This window comes from Megalopta genalis, chromosome 3 (assembly GCF_051020955.1).
Source record: "Megalopta genalis isolate 19385.01 chromosome 3, iyMegGena1_principal, whole genome shotgun sequence".
In the NCBI taxonomy this organism is placed as follows: Eukaryota; Metazoa; Arthropoda; class Insecta; order Hymenoptera; family Halictidae; genus Megalopta; species Megalopta genalis.
In genome coordinates, this window is record NC_135015.1 from 3,671,619 (window position 1) to 3,685,026 (window position 13,408).

At 38.3% G+C, this 13,408-nt stretch overlaps 3 protein-coding genes across 7 annotated transcripts; 1 reads left to right on the top strand and 2 right to left on the bottom strand.

The window, feature by feature from the left end:
• Positions 1–90: 90 nt before the first annotated feature.
• Positions 91–1,393, top strand: LOC143258952 (uncharacterized). Its single transcript, XM_076519600.1, has 2 exons — positions 91–776; positions 846–1,393. Exons 1-2 carry the CDS (start codon positions 535–537, stop codon positions 1,078–1,080), a joined length of 477 nt encoding a protein of 158 aa, XP_076375715.1. The 5' UTR covers positions 91–534; the 3' UTR covers positions 1,081–1,393.
• LOC143258947 (uncharacterized) lies at positions 1,154–10,683 on the bottom strand. Of its 5 annotated transcripts, none has more exons than XM_076519575.1 (7): positions 9,933–10,663; positions 5,859–9,442; positions 4,772–5,799; positions 2,833–3,111; positions 2,069–2,752; positions 1,792–1,934; positions 1,154–1,621 (listed from the first exon to the last, which is right to left on the bottom strand). In XM_076519575.1, the coding sequence occupies exons 1-6, from the start codon at positions 10,159–10,161 to the stop codon at positions 1,832–1,834; spliced, it is 5,907 nt and encodes a 1,968-aa protein (XP_076375690.1). In that variant the 5' UTR covers positions 10,162–10,663; the 3' UTR covers positions 1,154–1,621; positions 1,792–1,831. The 5 variants fall into 5 exon arrangements, with proteins under 5 accessions (XP_076375690.1, XP_076375689.1, XP_076375691.1 ...); XM_076519574.1 differs by having other exon boundaries at positions 1,797–1,934; positions 9,933–10,662; XM_076519576.1 differs by having other exon boundaries at positions 1,154–1,934; positions 5,859–9,421.
• Positions 10,684–11,536: 853 nt separating this feature from the next.
• On the bottom strand, positions 11,537–13,363 carry LOC143258950 (ferritin, heavy subunit-like). Its single transcript, XM_076519597.1, has 3 exons — positions 12,633–13,363; positions 12,211–12,402; positions 11,537–11,949 (listed from the first exon to the last, which is right to left on the bottom strand). The coding sequence occupies exons 1-3, from the start codon at positions 12,885–12,887 to the stop codon at positions 11,668–11,670; spliced, it is 729 nt and encodes a 242-aa protein (XP_076375712.1). The 5' UTR covers positions 12,888–13,363; the 3' UTR covers positions 11,537–11,667.
• Between the last annotated feature and the right edge of the window lie 45 nt (positions 13,364–13,408).

A 13,408-nucleotide genomic window follows, 5' to 3' on the forward strand; every position in this document is an offset into this window, starting at 1 on the left:
GAAGTTCAAATTAATACATATCCAAAATTGAACGATAAAAGCTCCACTTGTTGCGGAATGTTCATCCATGGAAATGTCATCCTAGTGAGAAAATATTCAAACTGATAGACAAAATTACCAACAGTCGATTCAAGCTGCAGCAGTTTGAATGTTTTGCCACTAGGCTAATTAGCTTCGGATATTTAATAATTTAAATTTTGTTTCAATATTTAAATGCTTTCTCGTGAGAATTTACTAACATTTGAGGGCTTAGATTATAGCTAGATAAATGTACTTTATAATAACGTTTATATTTGCAAAGGAATTCGAGGTTATAACGAAAAATTGATTGTTACACGAAAGTAGTAACCAGGCCACCAAATTTTTTACATATTTAAAAAAGTCAAATTATTGAAATTTTCGAGAAAATCCTACCATTATTCAAGTTTACATCAATCTTTTTATCAGACACGATTTTATCTCTAAGATGCATTTTCTGACGCGTAAAATAATTTAATTATTAAAATATTCCCTGTAATATAATTTCAAGAAATAATGTCTTCTCAGACCAAGAGCGAGAACAATGTTCCGCATTCAACGAGATACGAATACTCAAACAATAACAGGGATGTTGATGTCCAGATAGATGATTCAACCTCTAAACCGATTGAAGACGATAAGAAGCCTGGAAAGAGAAAGATTACTATACAAGTGGATGAAGACGACCCATGTCTTAAAGAAAGAGAGAAAGAGGAAGAGACAGTCAGAAAGATTAACATTCCTGGATCAGATCCGAGGTATTACTTTTCTACGGCTCTTTTTTCAACTTATTTTTCTAATTAATATCCAATGTTCATATCTTTTAGATTCCAACAACAAAACCAGACTTTACGTTGCTGGGTAATGTACACCGATTTCCATCGTTGTAACAAAATTTTAGGAGATGGATCGGACGCGTGCACTTGGTTCAAACAAGTTTACTCAAGCATATGCCCGAATGATTGGATTGAACGTTGGGATCAGTATCGAACCGAAGGAAAATTTCCTTGGCACAAGTACAAAACCCAAGGAAACTTTCCTGGGGACAAATACGGTGTATAGGCAACGCGTTCTTCTAAGTCGAGGGGTGGATGGGACTCTCGTGGATGCTCAGAATAATGAAATAAGGGCACGATTTAAAAAAAATATCAATCTTTTATTATACAGGTACAAGACATTTTATGAGGTAACTTATATAGAAGTTTGAAATTAATATTTTGTTGTAATGCCCGACGTTGGCCAGTTGTACGGCTGTCTTCAACAATCGGTCAATCTTTTCTTCTTTTATTCGTTCCCTTACATTTAACCACACTAACTACTTGCAGTTTTTATATGACACTTTTTACATATGTAAAAAATAAACACTTGCAGCGAATCTTCCTTAAACTTTTTTTTCGATAGAATAGAAGCTTGAAATAGCACGGTATTAAAAATTTTGTTTTGCTTAATATTTAAGATCCTTATAGAATAAAATGGCTATTTTAAATTTGTGCACAAACTCCTGCCAGGATGAAGACAACTTACCATCTTCGGGCGTGACATCTTCAGTTGTTAACAGGATTATGCCATCCATATAGAATATTGCTTCGTCAGAAACAGTAACCTGTAATTAGAAAGAGTAACGACCCTTAGAGCCGGATGACATCCTTTCAGCTCCGGTGTTTCAGACGACATTTGTTCGAAAGCTGTGACCGCTTTCGGTTTATAAAAGGCTTCATGGGATTCTTATTTTCATAAAGCCCTCTGAATGTTACGATTAAAGATTAAAACCACCTTACGTATAACTTAACAATGCCATTTTAGTAGCTATATGCTACTTGGCTTGATTCTCTCTTTGATGAACAAATTGACATTCGCCATCGTTGCATGTCCCCATCAGCTCGTACGGGCAAAGAACACCATTGGGATTCGTATTCCTGGTGAAGAATGAAACACAAGAAAAACACAAGAAAAATGCTTAACAATTTCTGTAGTGTGTGGACAAAGATTTGGTGTTGCTAAAACATCAGTTGAAAGTCAATCGACGCGATGTTTAGAGAGCAAAACCCACCTTGGCACTTTGAAGTGTACTAAGATCGATTCGTAAGGTACAATTGTCTTCTTGACCGGACAATCCGCCTCCGATTTTGCAGAAGTCTTGTCATGGCTGCTCGATTCGCCGGTAGATTCGGGTCTCACTGTCGGATCTTCCGATGAACCTTTCTGGTTCGATTCTTCGGAGTCTTTTGGGAAAGTAATATTAGAAATCGCAACAGGAACACTACTCGATTCTGGTTGATGAACAATCGTTTCTTCTCTTTCCTCTTTTTCAGTGTTGCTTTGCTGAGGTACACTTTCTATGTTATTACTAATGGACGAGTCGTTTACTGCCACGTTTTGTTCTTCTTGATCATAGATTTCTTTTACATCGGTTTCTTTTATATCGATTACCGTCTTTTCCTTTAGTACATTGTCGCCGGTTTCGTTCTCTCTCATTGAACACTCGCTCGCATTTAAAATTGTCGAAGCAGAGTTATCAATGTTATTGAGGATATCTACGCCGCAGTGTACCTCCAACAAATCATCAGTCTGCGAAACGTCCGAGTTTACAGTCGACAGAGAGTCATCCGACTTCGTTAACTCGTACGCTTCGGCAAGAATGATTGACGGCACTTTCTTCCGGGAAAGTTGCCGCGTGTGATTCGCTACTTCCTTTAATCTATTATCTAAAAGTTGTGCTCCAGCTTCAGGTACCCTGTAAAACAGCAATGGCAATTTTTAAGGAACAAGTTTCTATTGCAAAATATCATTAAAGTGATTCCACTTATACTGTACTTGTATTCTTTTCCTATAATTCTACTTCCCAGACTCGTGCAAATCGTTGTTAGCTTAAAGCATTCTTGACGACCGGCGTTGATTTTCCCGTGAGCTGCTACTACTTTTGGACCTATGCTATTTATCCGGTTGCGCTGCAGTTGTAATCTCTCTTCAGCAACTCTCAATTGCTCTCGAAGTTTCTTCACTTCTGCTACCAGGTTCGTTTGAAGATCTCTTTCCATGTGCCATTGTCGAAGACTGCCCGACATTTCCGCCAAGTCATCCAAGATCGTATACCTGTTCCATAAACGAATAAATGCTACCCTTGGCGTTCTTATAGCTCGGCTAGAGAACTATGAAAGCCCCCGATATAATACAGTATTTTAATGCAACAATGTTGCATAAATATTACAAATATAATTACTGTGTTATACGGGTGGATTACTATAGGGTTACATTTTTTATACAGGGTGTCCCATAATTAGATTTGAATTCCTTATACAGGGTGTCCCACAATTATTTTAACAGCCGAAAATGAGGGGTAGCTGAGGTCATTTGAAGTAACTTTTTCCTTTGCGAAAATGCAATCCGCGGCTTCGTTTGCGAGTTATTAACGAAAAACACTGGCCAATGAGACGAATTGGCGCGAACCATATGGTTATCGATCGGCCGAGCGGCACGTGCGTTTACCGCTGAGTTTGACAGTTGAAGGAGGGACTGTGTGCGGCGTCCGAATCAATGAACAAGTCACGGAGCATGAACTTTTGATATTTTTTTTACCACGTGACAGTGATAATTTCAAGAAAAACGCTATTCATCCTTATTTCAGAATGTCTGAAGAATGTTTACTAAATTTTCGGTCCCGAAATAATATGTAGTTTAACCGTGACAACCGTTTTAATTTTCTCACGTGTACCGTATGAAATTTGTATGCGATATGTACAGTGAAGATTAACAATAAGCAACCCAGTCGAAGTACATAAATGATATTTGAATTTAAATAATTCCGTGTCCGAACAGATATCCCTTATGTCCTTTAACGCGATTATTATTTATTAAATTAGCTTTGCGCATCGTTCGTTGAATTCTGTTCGGACACGGAATTATTTAAATTCAAATATCATTTATGTACTTCGACTGGGTTGCTTATTGTTAATCTTCACTGTACATATCGCATACAAATTTCATACGGTACACGTGAGAAAATTAAAACGGTTGTCACGGTTAAACTACATATTATTTCGGGACCGAAAATTTAGTAAACATTCTTCAGACATTCTGAAATAAGGATGAATAGCGTTTTTCTTGAAATTATCACTGTCACGTGGTAAAAAAAATATCAAAAGTTCATGCTCCGTGACTTGTTCATTGATTCGGACGCCGCACACAGTCCCTCCTTCAACTGTCAAACTCAGCGGTAAACGCACGTGCCGCTCGGCCGATCGATAACCATATGGTTCGCGCCAATTCGTCTCATTGGCCAGTGTTTTTCGTTAATAACTCGCAAACGAAGCCGCGGATTGCATTTTCGCAAAGGAAAAAGTTACTTCAAATGACCTCAGCTACCCCTCATTTTCGGCTGTTAAAATAATTGTGGGACACCCTGTATATTTCAATCATCATCAAAAATAGAAAATAATATCACATGAAAACATAAATAGTTTTAAACGACAGCAATTGTAGTAAGTAAAATTTTTCTAATATATAATACTATGACCTTCGAATGACCTTGAGCAATAACACAAATGTTTTGGTACTCGAGATTACACGGAGATCATTATTATAGCTCGTTAAGTTCCTCTTAACCTCCGCTATTATTTGATCCACAACAACATTTACCTCTTTAAACTTAATCATATTTTCCCTAATACTTCTTACTATTATTGGTAACTAGTTAAATATTTATAGTAAGGTACACCCTGAATATCAAAAGAGCAACCCATCATGTTTATAGTACCGTTTCAAAACTAATTTCTGTTCAGTATCCGTCAAATGCTGCTCCTGCTGCGCCCGTGGAAGAGTGATCAAAGTATCCAGCTTCGTTTTCACGTCCCTCTTAATTGTTTCCCAGTTTTCCACTATACTCTTCTTATCATTTGACAATAAATTGCTCTTGAACAACGGTAAATCCTCGTCTTTACATTTCGTTGACGAAATTGACAGCCGACTGCTACCCTCCAATTGCGAAAGCCGTATTGTTGACACATCCGATGTGTCCACGTTGATCTCTCTTTCTGTGTTTTGACTATTCAAAATAACAGTAGTCGCATTCGAATCCATGGAATCGTTATTCTGGGCTATATTATTATTCGCAACTATTTCCTTTTCTACGGATTGTATCAGTTGATTCGTATATTGATCATCAACAGCCTCTTTGCTCCCAAAAACATCTTCATTCCGTTTGATCACCGTTTTGTTATTGTTTAAGGTCACTTCGTTGTTTATTTTTACCACCTGCTCGTTCGTATCGTTCTTTAATTGAATCTGTCCAAACTTCCGGTTTACTTCGACTGTAGACAAGACCTTTAGTCCTTGTAACAGACCTGGTTTCGGAGCGACTTCATTTTGCGTTTCGATCGAAACTGGCTGCGAAGGACTTATAATCTCGTTAGCAACATTGTTCGAACTATTTTCATTCATCATCGTTTTCGTTTGGCTCGGACTGGTAATCTCTTGCCTATCCACCTCGATCGCCTTATTGTTACTCGTATTTTTAATAGAGTCTAAATTTTTCGAACAATTCTCTTTATTAAGTTGTTGCGTGTTTAAATCCGTACTTTTCGCAGATGTGATTTGATTGATCTTTGAATTTGATTCTCTGCCAGGGCTGTGGGATGGTACTGGTTTCGATATCGCTTCCGTGGTCTTGTTCTTCAGCGAATTGGTCTCCACGGTTCTGTGCAGCTTCAATTTCTCTCGTTCCAGGATCTGTTGCTTCAACCGTCGATACTCCTCTTGTTGGGACGCAGGTAGATGACGTACAGCCTACAAAACACTCAAACAATTAAATGACTCCTTAAATAAACGCGACGCACAAGTCTTACCAGAGGTGTATGAAGATTCGACGAGTTTTCTAGTTTCATCTTCAACGTTATGTCTTTCTTAGATGTTTGTGATAATGGAGTTGGTCTTGCAGCCGCCATGGACTCTTGCTTCTTTCGCACAGCTCGCAGGAACTGGTCTAAATTTTTCTCGAATTCGGCTGTCGGATTCACGGTCGGTTGCTTGTCCATCGTTTTCACTGTCTTTGCGCGTTGCTCGGATTCGGAGTCGCTTTCCGTATCAGATTCCAAATTGATAACTATTCTCTGCGTATCAGACACTGTCTTTGTAGTCGTAGACCACTTGGTGTCGTTGGCTTGCACTTTGGTAGCGACCTTGTTTTCCGTTATTTTCTGTTTACTATATAGCGCAGCCTTTTGTACGTTCAGTTTTTTCTGGATCATCGCGTTTTGGTACTTTTTCGCGTTGTTCACGACCTTCGTGCTTGCGGAGATCGGAATTCTTTTTATATGTTTCTTTTGTGGACCCTTAGTCATAGGAACTAGTCGTTTCCTCCCAGAATTCAACAAAGGTGCTGCTTTAACAACTCCGACAGACAAACCTTCTTGCGCAGTGACTGCGATAATCGATTTTTCAGTCGAATTCGATTGATTTCTATCATTTTCAGAACCATAAGATTTCACAGGCGAACTCGACGTTGTACTATTCGCATTAGTCTCGGTTACTGCAATCACTGGTGCAATTTGCACCGCTGTTATTTGATTCGTGCAATCCGACGAGGCAGAAACGTTTAGTATTGAATTCGAATGACTTTGACTGTTCGTTTTCACTCGCTTCGGCAACGAAGCTAGCAAAATCGCTCTCAGCGCTTCCTCGTCCTCATCTAAGCTCTGCCTTCTATTGGTGTCCTGCACCTGCTCTATTGTATTACTAGATAACGCCTCCTTATCTTTTAGTTCACTTTCATCAGTTTTCAAAGAAATTTCACTTCCTAGAACATTATCCCTCGGAACATCTAAATTAGATACATCTGTATGATTCTCTTTATCTTTACGTGTCATAAGCTCGGTCGCTTCGCTTAACTGTTTATCCAAAATATCTATATTGTCATTATTTGTACCCGTTTTGGACTGTGCAGTGCCAGAACCTTTTTTCTTTCCCCCTCGCTTCGTCTTCTTGTGGCTTTTAATATCACAGGCTTTGTCCGGACATTCTGCGTTTACATTACTTTGTACCGAAATTATATTGTTGCTGTTTACCGGTAACGAGCCGTCCTCGTTTGTTGATGGCTGCTCGTTAGTCGGATCCTCTTGCATGGAATCGTGAAATGCGGTTGGTATCATTAAAACGTTATGCGTCTTTTGTGGGAAAGACATCAATTTTATCGGCTTGAAAGAACTGTTCGTCCTTGTGTCCTCGGGTAGATCGACTGGCTGCATCTCCGCGCTCTTGAATGTCGGCTCCTGCGACGGTGCAGGTTTCTTCGTGTGCAACGGTTGCTGCAACTGCTTGTTGGTCTTCAGAATCGATGCGGGAACCAGCGTTCTATTGATTAACGTCGGAATCTTGTTTACGTCTTTGGTGACATCCGGTATACCCTTCATGTATAACGGTTCCTTAATATTATCCACCGCACCACCCGTAATGTATTCTGCAGATTTCACAGTTTTATCAGAGCAGGTCATATCAACGTCAGTCTCGGGAAGATCGTCGATAGTTACCATCGAGCTACTCGGCGACACAGATCCCTGCTGGGATGTTGTAGCAGAGTCAACGTTCGGCTGAGTCGAAAGCGTTTCCATTGCGTCCAGGTTGTCCTCAGTGATTTGGGTGTGATTGCGATTGCATTGCTCGTTGTTCTCGTGTGAGTTCAACATATAATAAGGGGATCCTAACAAAGTTAAGGATGAATTTAAGGTAGCGATTGGCTCGAGAGCCTGTGGAAATGTTTGAGATAGATCTGGATCATAAATCGGAGCATCGGTCGGAGAATAAGGCCTCTCCTGACTGAGGCTGCTCTCATAGTTGGAAGTACTATTGAGAATACTCATCCGAGGATCATGTACTTTCATGTAGTCTGGCCTAACAGACTCAGCTAAGTCCACAGGTGAATATTGCATGCTCGAGTTTGGAGATACATAAAAAGCATTCTGTGGTGGAGTGTAGTACGCAACATTTGGTAAGTAACTTCGATTCTCTATTATCTTGCCCTGATAGGACTTTTGTTCATCTTGACTAGGCGACATAACTGCGTTAAAGTTTGTACTGTTGGTCGCATTGTTCAAGTTGATAAAGGATACATCTGATGGCTGGATACCTAACAACTCTGTATCTATAGTTATATTGGCAGTAATCTTATCCGTTGGGGAGTACGGTAATTTTTCTTTCTCCCTTTCAACATCCGTATCCAAGTCCATATCCTCCGTATGATTGTTCTCAATCATGGGAATCGGAGTGTGCGGTGGTGACGCGATGCTCAAAAGTTCTTCTCCAGGTATGGGAATACTATCCAGGAAGCTCTGGGTGAATGGACTTTCGCTTCGGGATGTATTACACTTCTTGTACTTCCCAGACTTCATGCCTTTCTGAAGCCTATTCTGATGTTTTTTCAACACTGCCGAACGAAGCGCGATCATTCTCAGCTCTAAGTCCTCTTCGTCCTGATCGTCGCCTATACTTATCTTTTTCACAGTTTCAGTCACTAATTGCTCGTTCTGCTTGTTTGACTTTTTCTGCTGCGTTTCGAGTGCCTTTTGTCTCAGCAATGCTAGATCCTCCTCGTCATCTGCATCATTCAGTTCTATCTCGCACATTCGAGCATTGGATTTTTCCTTGGACACTCCAGTTATATCACTATTATTGTCACAGGCTCCTTTCATCATATGCGATAACTTTTCCTTCAAAGAGGAAGCATGTTGTTTGTCTTTATACAAAGTTTCATCTCGCGATTCAGTTCCTATGGAATCTAAATGTCTGACTTTCTTCAATAATTTATGGGTATCGATATAATTATGAGAGGATGGCATTACATCCAAATACGATGTTTTCCTTGTTTGTTTTTCTGTTGGTGATCTGTATGAAGGAGATCGTTTAGGGGATTTTAGTCTTCTTGGCGACCTTTTCATCATTGTTGATCTAGCATGGATAATAGATTTTGATCTCCTAAATGGAGAATGCTGCTGTATAACAGACCTGTGTCTTCTGGGAGGCGACCTCGAAGCTACTCTGGCCCTATTGGTTCTATGGGTAGGACTTATCTCTCTATGATATGATCTAGAAGAGCTAATTTTTATGTCATGCATCAATGTACCAACACACTCTGTCAGAGATGCATCCACAGTGGCTGAAGAGACCAAATCGTCCACTGTTAACAACGATGCATGATTTCTTTTTTTCTTCTTTCTTTTCTTTACTCTGCTCTTTGAGGAAGAATGTATTACAATTTGCTTAGAATTATCTGCAAGACCAACAATCTCCATATCACTGTCACTTGAGATAGGCACAAGATCATCATTCTTTTCCTGAAGTGTAGAAACTGAATGTTTGGCTCCAATACATCCTGATTCCTTGATTTGGTGACGGTTTTCTTTCCCTTGGACTGCATCTTGTAGAATAAGGTCAACTTCTACTTGATTAGAACACGATATGTAGAAGATGATAATACATTCCTTGTTGTAAGTTTTATAATTCTAATCAGTAAATCATAGTAGTCATAACACATTTGAATGTAATTGATTAATTAAAGAAAACCCATTTATTATTAAAGCAAGTGATATAATTAATAAAGCAATGATATAATTTAAATCTTAGTAGCTTGTATCATTAAGCACAAGCTAAAATCTTTTGTCATCTCAGACAGATTCTATTTAGAAATATTTGGTTATACAGAGTATGTCAACTGCTGCAAAGCGTTACTATTTGTTAATAGTAATAGAAACATCACTTTAGATCAGTGTTAACAAGACATTCTGTACATAAATGAATAATTAGAATTGAATCAAAATATGAAAACATAATGACATCACATCAAATGTGTTATATAAAGGATTTCATGAAACTATGGGTTCAGATACTAATGAATTAAGTAGATATTAATGATCAATCACTTTATTTACCTCTTCTGTTGGGGCCTCTGGAGTGATACAACTTGGCAGGAACAGTGCACCACGCTGCATTATGTTGCGTCGACGAACAGTTGGAACATTGTGCAACTCTGGTCCCGTATCCATAATTCAAGTGTCCCTCTTCTGAAGAACTGACATCTTCCAAGGAGATTTCACCTTCCTCTTTCTCGTCCAACACTTCGATGGCCTCAGTGCAACCGCTCGACAAATCGCTAGCCATTGTTAAACTTACCCTCGAACCGTGCGAAACTAATTCCGTCCATGCGTCAGATAATTAGAAATGAAAATATTTCATCTTTGATTCTTAAAGATAGGGTTAATTACGCGATAGTAAGATCTACCGATTTCCTTGCACCGATCTAAACCTTGCAAACACGCACACACCACCTCTCGCAGCGAATTTTACACCTTCGCGACCAACGATCTTTCAGATTAGAAGAATTATAAGTGAAACAAAAGATCTTATCAAGCCCGAATATCGTTCCCAATAGAAAAAATAAACTTATCCGCTTTAAGATTCGCCTTTATCAGAATGGTCTCTTCTCACATCTAAATGCATCCAATGACTCCGCCATACTGTATAAAGGTCGTTTTCAACACATGACGTGTACGTGCAGCGGCTGATACACATATGTATGTATTAATTGACAATACAATAGTGTTTGTAAATTACGCGATTTTGCTGGAAAATATGTGAAATGACGTTCACGCTTAGGCCATAGCGTTCACAGGCCGTTACATGTGTCTTTCTGAACACTTCGTGAGATATGTATGTATATCGTCCAAGGAACATGTAATCATATATGCAATGGTATAAGGTTTGTGCACTGTGCACTGTGCAATGAGGTACGAATGTTAATCACAAAATAGACGGAACTATGCGCTTTTTGTGATCAATAACCAGCGCACATGTATTCGTTAGTAGATCTAATAAATTTAAATCGACCGATACAATTGCGAGATTTCTGAAGTATTATTTTAAATTTCTAGTACAATACACCCATCACAAAAAGACCATTTTTCCAGCTTTACTTAAAGCTTCCGCAAGTTAATAAATTTTAACGAGAAAAAAATTGAAAATTTGTTCGAAGTTTGAATAACACGCATTCCAAACTAAGCGATAGTGGCGCTACTTGCGACGAAATCTAAAAGTGTTTTCCGAGCTTCCTACAGCGCCAATTCACGTAGTAGCAAAACGCATAAACTAGTAGATAAATTTGAACCAAATGATAGATGGCGGTGTCAGGTTATTCTCAAGGCACGAATTTCCAGTTAGTAAATCTGTTGGAAAGCTTGCGCGTTTTGTCACTATGTCAGATGGCGCTGTATGAAACCCGATAAAAGCTTCTTAATTTTGTCATAAACGGTACCACTATTGTTAAATTCTTTGTATCTATTAATCTAATTATCAATTTGAATCGATCATAAACTCTTTAAACCGCTGGAATTTGTTAACTTTTAAGGATTTCAATTAAAGCTCAAAGATCACATTTTTTTCATAGGTTCATTTAGGTTTGCAGAGAAATTCGAGGTCATTTAAAAAAAAAAAACAATAAATCCCATTATGTAAGGTTTGTAATGAATAAACTGCAGAATATTAGATCTTGTGTTGTATTTTTCATGTTCTCAAAGACGTTGTACAAAAGACGTTAATAAAATATACGTTATATATAAGGTATTCCTTTTAGAAAATAACATCTTTCGAATTAAAAACTAGTCCAAAGAACTATCGTTTGTCACTTCTGTTTGATTTCGTTCGAAGCACATTGAATTTTGGTAGGACATAATTGTCGAGCATATCTTTATCAAACATAAAACGGGCCAATGACAGGTCACCGATCCCGGATAGAACAGCCACGAATCTTCCCATCTCGTTCACACTTTTCATTTGGTCCTCCATGAAGCCAGTGACGATAAAGTCACTGGCATTCAAATCACCATGCTTTTCGGCCACCTTGTTCACCGCCACGAGTTTATCGCTTATCTCGATCTCCAATTCTAGAGCCGTCTAGATAAATGTTATTAAAAAAACACCCTTCATACCGTTTAGAGAATTTGAAAACATGTCTTATAATTAGTACTGCAATATTGATAATCTAGAGCACACAATGGAGTATGACTAAACTTTATCTTTGGACTGTGGAAAATGAGTAATATTTTTATTTCGAACAACGTTCGAAATTGGGAATTTACAGAAAGATTCGCAGTCTAGTCATGTCCATAAGATGTTAATCATTGTGGCTATTAAATTATGATAAATATCCTTCACTTTGAAAGCATTCAGCGGACATTTCCAATCTTGTTCGGTGGGTGGTTCCATGCTGCACAAGTTAACGCAACCACCACGCATTTTAACGTAATTTAGGAATCTTAGTGCGTGTTCATGCTCTTCATGGTGCATTTGCACGAAGAATGACTCGCAACCAGGCAGAGCAACATCGGCGCGTCCGAAGTATGCGGCCTGGAAGAAGAAGATGGCGTCGTGACAGAATCAAACACAATAGCTATGCACTTATAACATAGAATTAATAATTGTTTTAATACGAATTTGTATAAATATTCGTCTACACATGATGACGAAAAAGAAACAAATATACATTGAATAGTCCAGACTATTCTAATTTTTATGCAGATCGGTATGACGTAACTCATAAAGATAGGGACAAAGAATTACTTTTTATTACACCTTACCATCGAAAGGTAGTAATAAAATGCCTTGAGCTCCGCATTTATTTGAGCGTTTAGTATAGCCTCGGTTTCCTCGTGGAAACTAAACTTAACAGGTTTTCCACTCGGCCATTTCATCGGTTTATCGATGCATCGATCGGCTTTGTCACCAGAACAAGAGCTGTACGATCCCGTCGGGAATGCTTTGCACTTTCGTGACTGCAATTCCAAGGATCTCGAAGAACATTCATTAATTCGCTCGAGTGAAATTATATGCATCAGAAGTTATTTTGGTTTAATTACGCTGAGATTTACTTTTTACTGTACAATCTTCGAGAAGCGTCAACGAGAATTTTTCTGCAGCAGAACGGTCTCAACATGTTTGTGTATATTCGGTCACTTAGAATTTTCAACAAAATCGTGCAAAACTTATGACATTTTGATACTCGTGTCAGAGAATAGATTCGCAGATTTTTCATTGGTAGTATACAGGGTGCTCTATCGAAATATTTTATTTGGAATTTATTGGAAATGAGTGCAACGTCTGACTTTAATTTTTAGTCATCGTAACGTCACCTGCGATGGATAATTGATTAGTTGAAGCAAATATTAGTTAGAATGTTAATAACAGTTTGTACTAAATATTCATATTGTCCTTGTAACGAGTTGCTAAACGTACATTTTCAGAAATTTATATATTTGATTATATTTATTAATTACATATTTTATTTCAAAATTTATTGTTTTAGTGTAAGGATAAGGTCAACTTAATAGAAAAATATTCGCTACCATGAATTTGT

What these genes read in the sequence shown, in the direction of transcription:
- LOC143258952 (XM_076519600.1), top strand. Translation starts at nt 535, where the DNA reads ATGTCTTCTCAGACCAAGAGCGAGAACAATGTTCCGCATTCAACGAGA. An exon ending in ATTCCTGGATCAGATCCGAG is followed by an intron (nt 777 to 845) that starts GTATTACTTTTC and finishes CATATCTTTTAG; the next exon opens with ATTCCAACAACAAAACCAGA.
- LOC143258947 (XM_076519575.1), bottom strand. Translation starts at nt 10,161, where the DNA reads ATGGCTAGCGATTTGTCGAGCGGTTGCACTGAGGCCATCGAAGTGTTG. An exon ending in CAGAAATTAGTTTTGAAACG is followed by an intron (nt 3,112 to 4,771) that starts GTACTATAAACA and finishes TTTATGGAACAG; the next exon opens with GTATACGATCTTGGATGACT. An exon ending in ATTATAGGAAAAGAATACAA is followed by an intron (nt 2,753 to 2,832) that starts GTACAGTATAAG and finishes GCTGTTTTACAG; the next exon opens with GGTACCTGAAGCTGGAGCAC.
- LOC143258950 (XM_076519597.1), bottom strand. Translation starts at nt 12,887, where the DNA reads ATGCATATAATTTCACTCGAGCGAATTAATGAATGTTCTTCGAGATCC. An exon ending in TTTATTACTACCTTTCGATG is followed by an intron (nt 12,403 to 12,632) that starts GTAAGGTGTAAT and finishes TTCTTCTTCCAG; the next exon opens with GCCGCATACTTCGGACGCGC. An exon ending in GTCCGCTGAATGCTTTCAAA is followed by an intron (nt 11,950 to 12,210) that starts GTGAAGGATATT and finishes ACATTTATCTAG; the next exon opens with ACGGCTCTAGAATTGGAGAT.